The sequence below is a fragment of the Oncorhynchus tshawytscha genome, linkage group LG26, assembly GCF_018296145.1.
Source record: "Oncorhynchus tshawytscha isolate Ot180627B linkage group LG26, Otsh_v2.0, whole genome shotgun sequence".
NCBI classification, from domain to species: Eukaryota; Metazoa; Chordata; class Actinopteri; order Salmoniformes; family Salmonidae; genus Oncorhynchus; species Oncorhynchus tshawytscha.
The window spans coordinates 13,188,408-13,202,393 of record NC_056454.1 but is presented as its reverse complement, the minus strand read 5'-3'; the positions used below and the strand labels follow the sequence as shown (position 1 = coordinate 13,202,393).

The 13,986-nt window shown below is 43.9% G+C and overlaps 1 protein-coding gene across 4 annotated transcripts in view; it reads left to right on the top strand.

The window, feature by feature from the left end:
- The window catches only part of LOC112225193 (potassium voltage-gated channel subfamily H member 7-like), a 53,487-nt gene extending 47,121 nt beyond the window's left edge, over nt 1-6,366 (top strand). For 2 of the 4 annotated variants that reach the window (XM_024388911.2, XM_042306918.1), the window contains 5 exons: nt 821-1,292; nt 2,176-2,229; nt 2,684-2,840; nt 4,306-4,489; nt 4,690-6,366. In XM_024388911.2, coding sequence (XP_024244679.1) covers nt 821-1,292; nt 2,176-2,229; nt 2,684-2,840; nt 4,306-4,489; nt 4,690-4,947 — 1,125 coding nt within the window. In that variant the 3' untranslated portion in view covers nt 4,948-6,366. Of the gene's footprint in view, nt 1-820; nt 1,293-2,175; nt 2,230-2,683; nt 2,841-4,305 lie in introns of all 4 variants that reach the window. The other 2 variants (XM_024388912.2, XM_042306919.1) reach the window with 2 other exon arrangements.
- The last annotated feature ends 7,620 nt before the right edge of the window (nt 6,367-13,986 follow it).

Sequence of the window (13,986 nt, the reverse complement as noted above, 5' to 3'; positions counted from 1 at the left end):
ACCAGCTGTGGTGGACATTCCTGCAGTCAGCATGCCAATTGCACGCTCCTTCAAAACTTCAGACATCTTTTGCATTGTGTTGTGTGAGAAAACTGCACATTTTAGAGTGGCTTTTTATTGTCCCCAGCACAAGGGACACCTGTGTAATGATCATACTGTTTAATCAGCTTCCTGATATGCCACATCTGTTAGGTGGATGGATTATCTTGTCAAAGGAGAAATGCTCGCTAAGAGGGATGAAAACTAATTTGTGCAAAAATTTTGAGAGAAATAAGCTTTTTGTGCATATGGAAAATAATTTATTTCAGCTCATGAAACATGGGACCAACACTTTACATGTTGCGCTTATGTTTTTGTACGTCAGACGGTGCACATGGTCATAACACTAGCCTGTTGGGTCCTCTGTCGAAACTGTATGGTCAATAAACATACAGTATTCTGTAGCATATTCTGACAATGAAATAGGCCTGACTATAACAAAACAATATAAGATTTACCATATGAGATTGTGTTAAACAAAACGTTATATAATCTATAATAATATTTTAAAAGCTCACTCCCTGTATTCTTAGGTATTTCTTAACTATATGTTCGGAAAGGTCATTGCATGACGATGACAATTATGCGTTCTGACGTTATGTTAATGTATATGTTGAGGGTATGTGACTACATTGACATAACTTTGTATTCATTTACTATGCTCACGGCCATCGCTACTAAATAGAGATGTTACATTGTGGCTTTAATTAGATGTTGCTGGAGCAAATGATGTCATATTTGTTTGTATGATATTACATTAGCGATGTTCCCATCGTTGCAGGCCGCGTATTCTCACGCTAGTGACTCAGATCCAGAGGAAGACGTTAAGAGCACAAAGATCACAAGAAGGATCTCCTTCACACCGCATCCAACTAAAGGCGAGTTCTGTATCCACACTTTGCACGAGCACTTCCTCTTGTCATTTTTCACTGAGCAGCTCTCTCAGTCCCAGAGGAGTTCAGTGCTTTCTCTCTGTAATATTAGAGCACGGTGTGTTCCACTGCCTCGTCTTGATTACAATTCCACAGGGGGAAGCAACAAGGAAACAGAAAATGACTCCGGGAGGGAGAGGGAGTCCTACTTGTGCCTAAAGAGAACTTCAGTTGACCTGAAACACTCAGGGAAGGAGGAGCAGATGTCCATGGGCTCGGCCATCCAGGGGTGTCCCTCGGTGGAAGACCTTGCACTGGGGCTCGACTCCAATCCCCCTGGGGACATCATGGAGAGAACTCCCTCTTATGACGATAACGTTGGTGAGCAGCAATACAATCGTAACCCTTTCTGTGCTCACACAGTAATGCCCAAGTCTATTGTTGGAGCACGGGAACTAAATGTCCCCGCATCGTCAGATTTTTCTACTCATACTACTTTCTAGAATGATCTACAGTTCATTAGAGGATTTTAAATGAGCTGTGTGGTACGGCCTGTACGGTCCCTTTGCCACGTGCTGTTAGGGTCAATGATTGGGCCCCTGAGTTCCAAGAGGGATGACTTCATATCAGTTGGGAGATGGCCACCGCTGTAAAAAATCCCTTTTAAGAGGATCATAGAACCTCATCCACTTACACCCCCCCCCCCATCAGTGTCTTGTCACAGGCATACTGTTAAGATAGGCCTCCGATGTGGTCATTGCCTCGGCTACATGGTGACGAAAAGTACCACGTTACCGTACAGCCAAAAACGCCCCACGATGTCAAGTGGGTGGGTCTAAGACAGAGTATCCAGAAACAGTGAGGCAGTAAATGCACCTGTGTAGGAGGCTAAGAGCGAAGACACAAAGACAATATAGGCCTATCAATCAAATCCCACCCCACTGTAAATCCCTGAGTAGAGCCATGTGCATGGACCTGAAATGTGTACCAAAACGAGTCTCAGTGGAGCAGTTTCTTTCACCAGCTTAAGTCACAGGCATCCTGCACTGCTTTCGCACAGATGCTCGCCCTCCAAATGTGCACGGTACGTCCTAGTTAGTTCTCATCCCGGAAGGTGAATACCTTATAAACATTACGCCATTCATAGAACAATGTCAGCCAATTGGAATAGTCATCATTTTGAATTCTATGTGTGACTTAGTCAGTGACACACGGTTCTGTGTGTTGTAAAGGCACGTGGGTAACATTGATTTTTCTCCATCAGAGCATGGAAATCAATTGCTGTTCTCCTACAGACAGTCATCTACAGTCACCTCAGGTAATGCTGTTGGCCTATTTCTTACAATAGAGACCACAGAAAAAGGAGTGTGTATTTCAGTCTGGGCATCCCAAAGGCTCCTGCTACAACAGATAAACGTGATTAAAGTTCATTATCAGCCTGTCAGTTGTTTCAAATCATTAAAAAAGGCTGCTCTTACCCACACCAGCATTAATCAGTGTATACAGCACGTATTAGCAGTGTGTTTAGCAGAGATAACACCAGAGTTAGCCCGAATGTCCCACCACGGCATAGAAACCCATTGTCTCCTGAAACACTAGCTAGGCTAATAAATTACAAACACAAGGAACAACACACAGAAGCTTTTCACCCAAAGATGAATAGAATAGTGTTGTTCTATTTTCAATGGTTGGATGGTTTAGTGATTACCAGGCACCTGTGCTCTGACCCACATGTGAGCTTATAAAGGATGTGTGTTTCCCTCCCTTGCCAGATCTGTGCAATGACAAATGGGTCTGCGAGAAGCCCCGAGACTACCTGGATGAGTCAGCACAATTGCAGGACCTGAGGGGCGAGGACGGCGATGCCAGTGAAATCACATACGGAGAGGTGGAGCAACGCTTAGATCAGCTCGAAGAGCACTTGAACAGGTAGGCCTACTGTACTGCACTCCGTTGGCTATCTCTGACATCTACAATGTAATGTCAAACATTCATGAACATCTAACTTCACTCCAGCTATAAAGACCAATAAAAAGATGTGAGAGACAGAAGGGATCTTGAAATCTTGATTGTTGACATGCAAAACATATTGGGGCTGTATCAACAGTGGACTAATGAAACAAATACCAAAATATAGTTTGAGTATAATTTTCCTATAAGTATTTTGTGCACTAGTAGACCGCATTTTCTACTAGCCTGGTCTGAAAAGTAGCCTGGTCGGAAATCTGCTATGTGATAATGGAAAAGACAACATTCTGGATCTCTGGCTGGCACATTTTCTACTAGCCTGGTCTGAAAAGTACTAGCCTGGTCTGAAAAGTACTAGCCTCGGGCTAGCGAGCTAGCTTAATTTCCATCCAAGTCAACATTACATGTAAATGGACTACTTGTTCCATGTGCATTAATACAGTACATTTGAACCCGCTTTATTTCCTGAGGCAGACAAACAGGTTGAGTGGAGAGATAACACACCTGCAGCCAGCAGGCTGCCAAGAGTAGACAGTCAAACAGCAGGTGGTACAGTATTTTTAGCAGGAATTATCACAGAATAGGAGACAACGCATTGGAGGGCTCCTGCATCCGGGTGGACCATTTTTCTGTCTCCAAAAAGACTCACATTATTCCAGTGCACTCTTTCTGACCCTGGGTTTTACCCAACCATTAGCAGCTACCGTTTGTGTGGTTTTAGCAACATGTCTCCACCATTTAGGCTCTATTTCAGCGGTAGCCTAATGACCATCGTTCTAAGGGGGGAGCAGCGCTGAAATAATTGCCAATTGCTGGTCTCCTCAACACAGCCATTATATTACACTAAACGAAACAAGGTTGTCTGTTATTTGAATGGCAGAGAATCCGCCTTCCCGTATGTGTCAAGAGTGACGGCCTGCTGAACAAATGATGAAGGCATTTTACTAAGCATGTGCATAATGGCACTATTTCTGATTGACGGATGGCTGCTAAGGGCAATTAAAGTGATTAATCAGCATTACCACAGATAATGCTCTATATATAGCAGCAGGAGGATATGCATCCATTATGACTACCGGTAATGTGTGAATGTGAGTTAGCCAGACATTGTTACCCCACCCTTACTGAATATTCATTATGACTCCTAGAGAGAGAATCGGTAGGACTATTAGACATAGAGAGCCGATAGAACATGTTCCCAAGCCTTTTGATTGAATTGACAACATGACGATCCTGTAGTGTCAACATAGATCACAAGCGCCCCCTAGTGCTAGAATTTGACACATACAACAACTGTACAATAAAAACAAAACAACGATAGCCTAGAGGCAGTATGGTTATTGATTGGTGTTGAACTTGTCTTCCATTAGCCTCCAGTCCCTATAACCAAGAGTAGCCGTTCATTTTCTGCATTCTGTGTTTGCAGGCTGGAGTCCCAGATGACATCAGATATTCAGACCATCCTGCAGCTCCTGCAGAGGCAGTCCACACTGGGACCTCCTGCCTACAGCACTGTGACTGCTAGTCCAGACTATCAAAGGCCAGCTGTTATGGTCCAGCCAATCGCTGCTTTGACCAGCAGCCATTGCTTCAGCCATTCATCATCACAAGTACGTACTGAACTGTTGATTTCCACAGAACAAACAGACAATGGAAATCAAGGACTCAGACTTTTTAAACACGGAATGGATATCATTTTTGAAAAGTGATGACCAGCTCCAAGGATTCTGAGGCACTTTCTAATGGTCAAAGCACACACTTACGATGAAATGTGTGTGTGTGTTTGCTGTTATTTCTTTTACATTATCAGAGTCCTGAATTCAACTTGGAGAGGAGTCATCAGGAATCCAAAGACTCGCTGTCAGGCTTGGCTTACATGGATGATTCACCCATAGAGGACAGCCTTACAGTACTGCTTGTACAAAGAAACACACAGAACAAACATGCAGGGCATCAGCATTCCAAATCTCTCTTTCTTCCTATTGAGGACTCCTCTCCACTATCAGACTCATCTCCCAACACAGGACTCCATAGGCCAGTCTCAGACCCAGGACCTCCAAGGCCATAGAGCAAGATCTCTTATTTTCATTTTGCCTGTCTTCTCTGAAGTGTGACTCAGGGTTTCATTCTCTCTTAATTGCATTGCAATATGTGAAGTATCTTGTAGTTTTCCTCCTGAAATGATTTGCATGACAGATTGTTTTCGTTGCATGGTAGCTTTGATTCAGACCTCTGACAGGCAAGTGTGATTTTGGTAGGTTTACAAGGTAGTACATTTATTTTCACCGTAGTATGTTTCTTTTTCTTTTTTGCACGGCTTATTTGAACCACAAGTAGCTGTATGATAAAGGCATTGTCCATATACTTCAGACTTTGTTTTAGATTGCAGTTTATTTGACTAAATGATTATGCATACATAGTATTACATGTTACGTAGCACATGGAGCTAATGTTAGCTTATTAATAGGCCCAGGAAATATAGATGGTATATTGTGCCTATAACTAAATCCAAAAATCAAATCAGTAGCTTTATGTAGCCTCACTCTGCTCATTCTCAACATAAACTCAATCACATTGTTTTCCAATGTATTCTGCTCTCATAGTAAATGCACATGAATACAATCTTATAGGAAAGACATGTACAAATATGTAAATGTATTTTTATTTATTAAGGAATACATTCAAGGATGGGGTGCAATTGAAATGTTAGTGGTAGCATATGTTTGTCCTGAAGCTATGGGAGCAATAAAATGAAACTGAAGCATTTACTTTTGAAGAACTTCCAATTGGTTGACCTTTTTTCTAAAGATTTGGTCCACCATATCTTTTCGTGGGGGAAATGTATTTTGCACTAAAAGCTGCTTGAATATTCAGCAATGCAATTATTTTGTGCATGCATTTATACAATCCATGTTCAATGGAGTACTGTAGTATTTACAGCAGGGGATAACAAATGCCCTTGCTCTCTCTTCAATATAAATGAATGAAGACAAGACAGTGTACTTGCATGTCCAAAGCACTAAAACGTTCAAGCGATGGAAGGATTTAGGTTCCATGATTACTGTATTATAATTATAGAATGAGTGTGTCACATTAAGTCCATTTCCAAACAAGGACACGTATAACAAAGTAGCAGACAGTAAACGTATAATCACAATATTCCAACTAATGAATGTTTATTTTTACATTTCCTGAAATGAGTAGCCTAGGTATTGCATGGAAAGTAAATGCGTGGTAAAGTCCTTAGTAATCTTTTGCATAAATTTGGCCTGATTCACACAAACTAGGGGGATAAAGAAACAATTAGTTGGTCTATTTTTTTAATTATGTTTTTGATGCATTTTCAACATGTCATGCTTTTTACACTCCACTACAAATAATTGGAATGATTCTGCGCTGAAGTGATTACAGACACAATGTAAAGAGTACAATTGATTTAGCTAATTACCTTGCCTATTTCAAGAAATAAAAAGTATATTTAATACAATGTCAAGTGTACCAAGTCTTTTATATTATCATTTTTTCATGGATGGTCATCATCAATACACATCAACCATCCTGTGTAAAGCATTAACTCTTCATATTGATGGCGCTAATGCACAGGAATTCAGAACATAATGCAATGTTTTTCAAGGAACTCACAGGTAGGCCCTATTTGGCAAGACAACAAAAGGCCTGCAACATAAAAGCCATGGAACTGTTTATTGGCCTGGACAGATGTTTTAACACAGTCAGTGGATTGGAGACTGAAGTCGCTCAGTGCACTTCAGAGGTTTAAAATCAAAAGGACCAAGATATCAAAAGTTTAGGATATTTTCAGAAGACAGGTAAAAACAAACCGAATGATAAAGGTTTAAAATGCTAAAAACTTGTCTACCAAAGATGGACAGCATTCATACCTTCCTCTTCAAACACATTATTCCCCAGTCTGAACTTCCAAGCTCCAGGAGTTCAAACAATCAAGAACAGGTGTATGGCTAATCAACTAAAAATACCTGCAAAATTATTCTTCTTCGTGTGAATTTCCGGCAGACTAGATGTTTTTTGGCGAATTGCTGCCTTTCTCAGTTCGGAATGTACATTCCACATTGTGACAAAACAAAAAAAAGAAAAAGAACGTGAAGAAAAAAAATTGCGCCACACATAACCCTGCAACTATAAAACCAAAACTGCTAAACACCTCCCTTATCCCACTACTTTGACCTAACCGTTCCTTCTCCTGGCCACCAGCCTGGGGGGACGGGACTCCTTCCTTCAACATCTCCTGTAACTCTTCTGGCTTAAAATCTTTCTCTCCCAATAACTTTTCTGCTGCTGCTACTACTTTTAGCTTCTGTGACTTCCTTTCCACACTTTGTAGTACAGTTAATTACCATAGCAATGAATGCCAAGAAACCAACCTTGATAAAACACAAACTGTTCGGGTCATTCAGTCCTGGCCTACTACTTAGTGGTATCCGCTCATGATCCCTCACCCTTTGCCCATCATCCTCTACATCCTCACTGCCTCAGCATATGACACTTTCTGCCCTTCTCGCACCCTGGCAACCTCAACCTGTCTCACTCACACAGGACATTTCTGATCCCCAGCAACATGGGCTCCTCCCACAATTGAAACACAACTTTTCCCTCCAAAACGACACACTCCTTTGTCCGATGCCCACCTGCACACTTCTCACACCTCAGCATCTTCATCCTACACACTGCTGCTACATGACCATAGCCTTGGCACCTGAAACATCGTAGTGGATTTGGAACAAACGCTCTCAATGGATAACTCCATATAGCATAGCATGACTTTATCAGGCACTCAATATCAAAACTCTAAAGGATAGACGTGGTCTCCTCGGTGTCGCGCTCTCCACCAGGTCTGCGTCTCACCAAACTGCATGCATCACAGACTCCATGGATCCTCAACTTCAGTTGATCCATCTTCACACTCAAAGCCACCACGGAAATCATTCATTTCAGTGGTACTCTGCTCCTGAGAGCAAAGCAATATACAGCTCTTGTCCTGAGGGCGCGAGGCAGAGCGCCCGCTCCTTCAGGGTGGAAGATATACAGAATATCCACTTCTGGATACTTTCAGTGTGTTAACAACAGCCAACTGCTTTTCCACTCCGCCAGATGCCACAAATGGGTCGGCCAAAAGACATGACTCCACTTTCTCCACAAAATGCACTCCCACTGGGCCAGAGTTATCTCAGGCATTTTCTTGATCATTGGGGTAAGGCTCAGAAGCCTTCTCCACACCTGTCAACACAGGTTCTTCCTCTTCACTTTTGTCAGATTCTATCTCTGAACTCCCACTATCCGCCTCCATTTCATGGTTTGCAAGGTTCTCAAGCGATAAAGTCGATTCGTAAGTAATCCCAATTTGCTTGTATTCCGGGGACATAGGTTTATACTTAACACTATTGTTTCGCCTTCGCGTCATAGCACTTCCTCAGACAATCCCACCGCACAATAAACACAAGAAAACAATTAAAAGGTACGCTTTGTAGTGCTGAGCTCAATATCGATTCCATGCCTGCACTTCAACGCCCTTTATCTCGTGCCCCACACTCTATGAGCTTGACTGACTAGAGTGGAAATGGCAATTAAGAGCTGTTTTTACTTAAAGGGATCTTTTAATGTTGACTGTACTGTACTATACTGACTGAATATCTATTAGAGGTCAGAACATAGAGATATCTGGGTGTCCTCTTGGACAATAAGCTTCGGTGGAGTAAATGTACAAACCGGATCTACAAAAAGGGTCAGCAGAGACTGTGCTTTCTCAAAAAGCTGGGATCTTTTAATGATGACTGTACTACACTAACTCTGTTGTAGAAATCTTTCAATGAGAGAATTTGAACTTTTTGTATTGTTTGTTGGTTTGGCAATGCCACTGTCAGCCAGAAAAATATGCTGAGAAGGTTTATCACCACAGCAAGCAAGCCACTTGGAGTCAAACGGGCAGGCTTGGATGAGATCTTTAAGGACAGTGCCCTCATCAGGCTCACAAAATCCTTTTAGACCTAAGCCACCCCCTGTACCTGGACTTTGAACTACTCCCCTTTGGGTGCAGGTATAGGGCACCCCCCGGCAGGAAAAAACAGAACTAGACAACAATTTGAGCCAGATGTGATATCCCTCCTAAACAGCTCAGGTTAATGATTCTATCCACCCAGTAAGGCCAGCAGGCTGATCTTCTTTCATTGGTGTATAATGTATCTATCTACTGTAACTGTTATTAATTTTGTACTGTCAAATTGTTGTCTATTGTATTTAAACACCACTTTAAACGTGAACATGATACTGCAACAACATTTCCCAACGGGGACAGTAAAGTCGGTAAAGTAAAGTGGAAATGACAAAGGAAAAATTCAACCAAAATCTATCCACTGTTTGATTCAGTCCCAAAAGTGTCACTTGCCACATCGATTAAGTGTCACTTGTCAATTAAGGCAGACCACTCTGATTCAGAGGGGTTGGGCTAAATGCGGAAGACACATTTCGATTGAATGCAGCTCATTTTGCTTATTGGGACTATTCTGTTACGCCTGCTCCCGCTCTCCCTCTCTGGCGCTCGAGGGCGCCAGGTTCTCTTTCATTACGCACACTTGTCACCATCATTACGCGCATCAGCGCTCATTGGACTCACCTGGACTCCTTCACGTTTTTGATTGCCTTCCCTATATCTGTCTGTTTCCTCTGTTTCATCACTGTGTCAGCATTATTGTTGTTTCCGTTTCCCCTGTCCAGATGCTGTCCGTATTCTGTTCCTGTCTGTGGTTATTACATGTTTTGTCCCTGTACCTGCTTCTCGTCTCCAGCGCTCATGATCCTTACAGAATGCTGACACCACTATACGAAGCATCAGGGAGGTTTTTGTTTTTTGTTTTGTTGGTGACGTCGGGTCCGGGTGCCGCCACCGATGGAACCAGGAGTGCCTCAGCTGGCTCGTCAGGCTTTCAAGGCTTAGCTGAGAGTTTTCCTTTTTCCCGGTTGGGTCGGCAGGCTCCCATACCACGTCATGCCTCAGCCAGCTCGTTGGGCTCCTACGCCTCAGCAGGCTCATCGGGCTCCCATCCCACGTCATGCCTCAGCCGGCCCATCGGGCTCCCACACCTCAGCTGGCTCGTCAGGCTCCCCCGCCTCATCGTCAGGCTTTCACGCCTCAGCCGGATTGTCAGGCTTTCACGCCTCAGCAGGCTCGCCAGGCTCCCACACCTCTGCCAGCTCGTCGGGCTTCTACGCCCCAGCCGGCTCGTCCAGCGCCCATGCCCTGGCCGGCCCTTCAGGCTCGCCCAGGTGGGATGCCGGGTGGCGCCCCTAGAGGGGGGGTATTTATTTTGTCTCGCCTAGGGAAAGAGAATGGCCAGGACTGAGCCTGCTTGGAGGACAGTAAAAGTTTATAGAAATGCTTATTTTTTCCCCTTTTCCCCCTCCATCATGGTTTTACAGATGGGAATTGGCAGATTAGATTATGCTGAGCCCCGGAGCACCGGACTATGGCCCGTCACGTGAACTAGGTTTTCCCTTCCCTCAACCATGGACTAATCAGAGATGGGGCCAAGTCCTAACTTTAGTGTCTCAAGTCAAGTCCCCAAGTTTTTGAATCATCATTACTCATACAAATGCCATCCAAATGATGATTTACAGCTAGTGTTGATAACCAGCTACCGTTCGACTGACATTGTGAAATATCCAGTTAGAATCAAGTGTTTTCTCCTCGCTCACTACATGCACGTTGAGAGGTCTGTGGTGAACTGAGAATAAACACACTCATAAACTCTTGCTCAGAGAGCATATTTTCAAGTGACAAGCATTGAAAGTATAGGAGAGTGCTCTATTTTTCCCCTTGTATTTCCGCACCTGCCGGCACTGTGGTGCTAAGAACATAATTTAATGATAATTTCCCATATGTGATTCTCCACTTTGAGCAACGGAATTGTTTACGGTGTAATAACATACTTTAACAGGAGATGAAGGTGGTGCTGTTCTTTTGGGAGGGGGAAATCCAAGTCTCTCAAGTCTCTTGAGTGTTACAGCTCAAGTAAAATTTCAGTCCTGAGTCATAGATACACAAGTCGAAGTCGACTTAAGTATTTTTCTTTTTGCCATGTTAAGTCTCAAGTTGCAAAATTAGCGACTCGGGACCAAGTCACATGACTCGACTCCACATCTCTGGGATTAATTTAAAAAGTACCAAAATAATGTTTTTGAGTGGAGCTTGGAGGGTACTATGGTGTTGAATGCTGAGCTATAGTCAATAAACAGCATTCTTACATAGGTATTCCTCTCGTCCAGATGAGAGAGGACAGTGTGCAAAGTGATGGTGATTGCATCATCTGTGGATTTATTGGGGCAGTAAGCAAATTGAAGTGGGTCTAGGGTGGCAGGTAAGGTAGAGGTGATATGATCCTTGACTAGTTTCTCAAAGCACTTTACGATGACAGAGGTGAGTGCTACGGGGCGATAGTCATTAAGTTCAGTTACCTTTGCCTTCCTGGGTACAGGAACGATGGTGGCCATCTTGAAACATGCGGGGACAGCAGACCGGGATAGGGAGAGACTGAATATGCCTGAAACCACACCAGCCACCTGGTCTGCGCATGCGGCTAGGGATGCCGTCTGGACTGGCAGCCTTGCGAGGGTTAACACGTTTAAAGGTTTTACTCATGTTAGCCATGGAGAAGGAAAGCCCACAGTCCTTGGTAGCGGGCTGCGTCGGTGGCACTGTGTTATACTCAAAGCGTGCAAAGAATGTATTTATCCTGTCCAGAAGCAAGACGTCAGTCTCGGTGACGTGACTGGTTTTCCTTTTGTAGTTTGTGATCGTCTGTAGTCCCTGCCACATACGTCTTGTGTCTAAGCCATTGAATTGCGACTCACTTTATCTCTATACTGACGTTTAGCTTGTTTGATTGCCTTGCGGAGTGAATAACTACACTGTTTATATTCTGCCATATTACCAGTCGCCTTGCCATTGTTAAATATCGGTGGTTCACGCTTTCAGTTTCGCGCGAATGCTACCATCTATCCACGGTTTCAGATTAGGGTAGGTTTTATACACTTCCTTATGAACTCAGTCACCGTATCCGTTTATGCATCTAGATTAATTTTGCACGCTACCCGCAACATATCCCAGTTCACGTGATCAAAACAATTCTGAAGCGTGGATTCCGATTGGTCAGACCAGCGTTGAAAAGTACGAAGCACAGGCACTTCCTGTTTGAGTTTCTGCCTATAGGACTGGAGGAGCAAGATGAAGTCGTGGTCAGGTTTGCCGAAAGGAGAGCGGGGGAGGGCCTTGTTAGCATCCCGGAAGTTTGAATAACAATGGTCGAGAGTCTTAGTAGCGCGAGGAGGAGGAGAATTCTCTTGGGAGATAATATGGTCGGCATTTAATTGTGAGGTATTCTGCTTCCCGGGGAGATATTTATTCCTGTCTGCGCGATGTACTGAGAATCCTGCTGGCTTTACTGACTCTGACAGAGTATCCTGAGAGAGCCATGTTTCCGTGAAACAAAGTATTTTACAAGACTCAATGTCTCTCTGGAAAGAAATCCTTGCTCTAAGGTCATCAGCTTTCTTATCCAAAGAATGAACATTAGCGAGTAATATACTCGGAAGCGGTGGGTGGTGTACGAGCCTCCTAATTCAAACCAGCAGGCCTCCACGAGTGCCTCTCCTCCACCGGTGATGTTTTGGGTCGGCCTCCTGAATAAGTTAAATTGCTCTGGGGAGAGTGAACAAAGGATCTGCTCCAGGGAAGTCGTATTCCCGGTCATAATGCTGGTAGTCCTGGTGAGTTACCGCCGCTCTAATATCCAATAGTTCTTCCCGGCTGTATTTAATGACACAAAACATTTTCTGGGCTAATAATGTAAAAAAATAGTACATAAAAAAACAAAATACTGCGAAGTTTTCTAAGAGCTAGTCCGCGATGCTGCCATCTCCTTCAGCACCATCGACACATCCTGCACCAGGTTTTACACCATACCCTGTTCCAAGTAAACCCTACTTACCTGCGGGACAAAGCATGCCTTATCCAGTTCCAGCAACACCAGGCTTCCATCCAGGTTTAGCCGTATCCCAGTCCAGATGCACATTATCCTGCCCCGGGACAGATGGCACCCTACCCGGAGCCTGCTCCTCCACCTGGCATGGATAAGCTGATTGCCTCATCATAAATAAGTATCAAGTACTCATGGCCCACCTGAAATTACAAAGTGCAGTCCAGCTCACTAAGGGCTACATGGTCAACACGAGACCTTACACTGCTGCCTTACAAGCCCTACAGGACAAGTATGGTCAGTACTGTCTATCCACTCTGGTAGGCATGCTCAGGACCCTTGAGGGGCAGAACGGCTATGAGCTCAGATGTGGATCCAACATCGACCGGCTCTTGAGCAAGATGCCACAGAGCTACCGGGATGAATTCATTGAGTACTGCTTCGATCGTGGCATCCTCAGGACTGGCACGGACCAGACGTACACCCAGCACAACTTGTCAGCCTGGTTGCAGAAGAAATCCCAGGCTAGGCGCATATTAAGCAGAGCCGCAGCCCTCTATCAATGTGATATGCTTAAGCCATTCAAGAAAGACCACCATGACCTTGATTGAGCCTGCTCAATCCAAGGAGAAATCCAAACCCAAGCCATACTGTCCCCACTGTCCCCATGAACCCTTTCTCAACTCATGTAAAGAGTTCAAGAAGCGTAACACAGGACAGATTTTCAAGTGGATAAAGAATGGAGGAAAAAAAGCTGGACGATCCCACAAAGCTGATGCTTGCACCCTCAGACGACCTTGCAAGACATGTAAAGAGCAGCACCTAACGATCTTTCATGACACCATACAGGAAAACCAGAAAAGCAGGCTCATGGTGAGTGTCCCTAAGACCAAGGTATACTTGGACAGTCCCAACCGATCACAGAAAGTAATGCTAAAGTTCATGAAGGTCTTACTTCACAACGGAGACCGAGCCCTGGAGACATTTACTGTGCTCGATGATGTTCATCACCCGTTTCTTATGATGTGTTACAAATGACAATTTGTATGATATGTTACGAATTTGCAAACGTACAATATGTTAAGAATTTGCAAAACGTATGA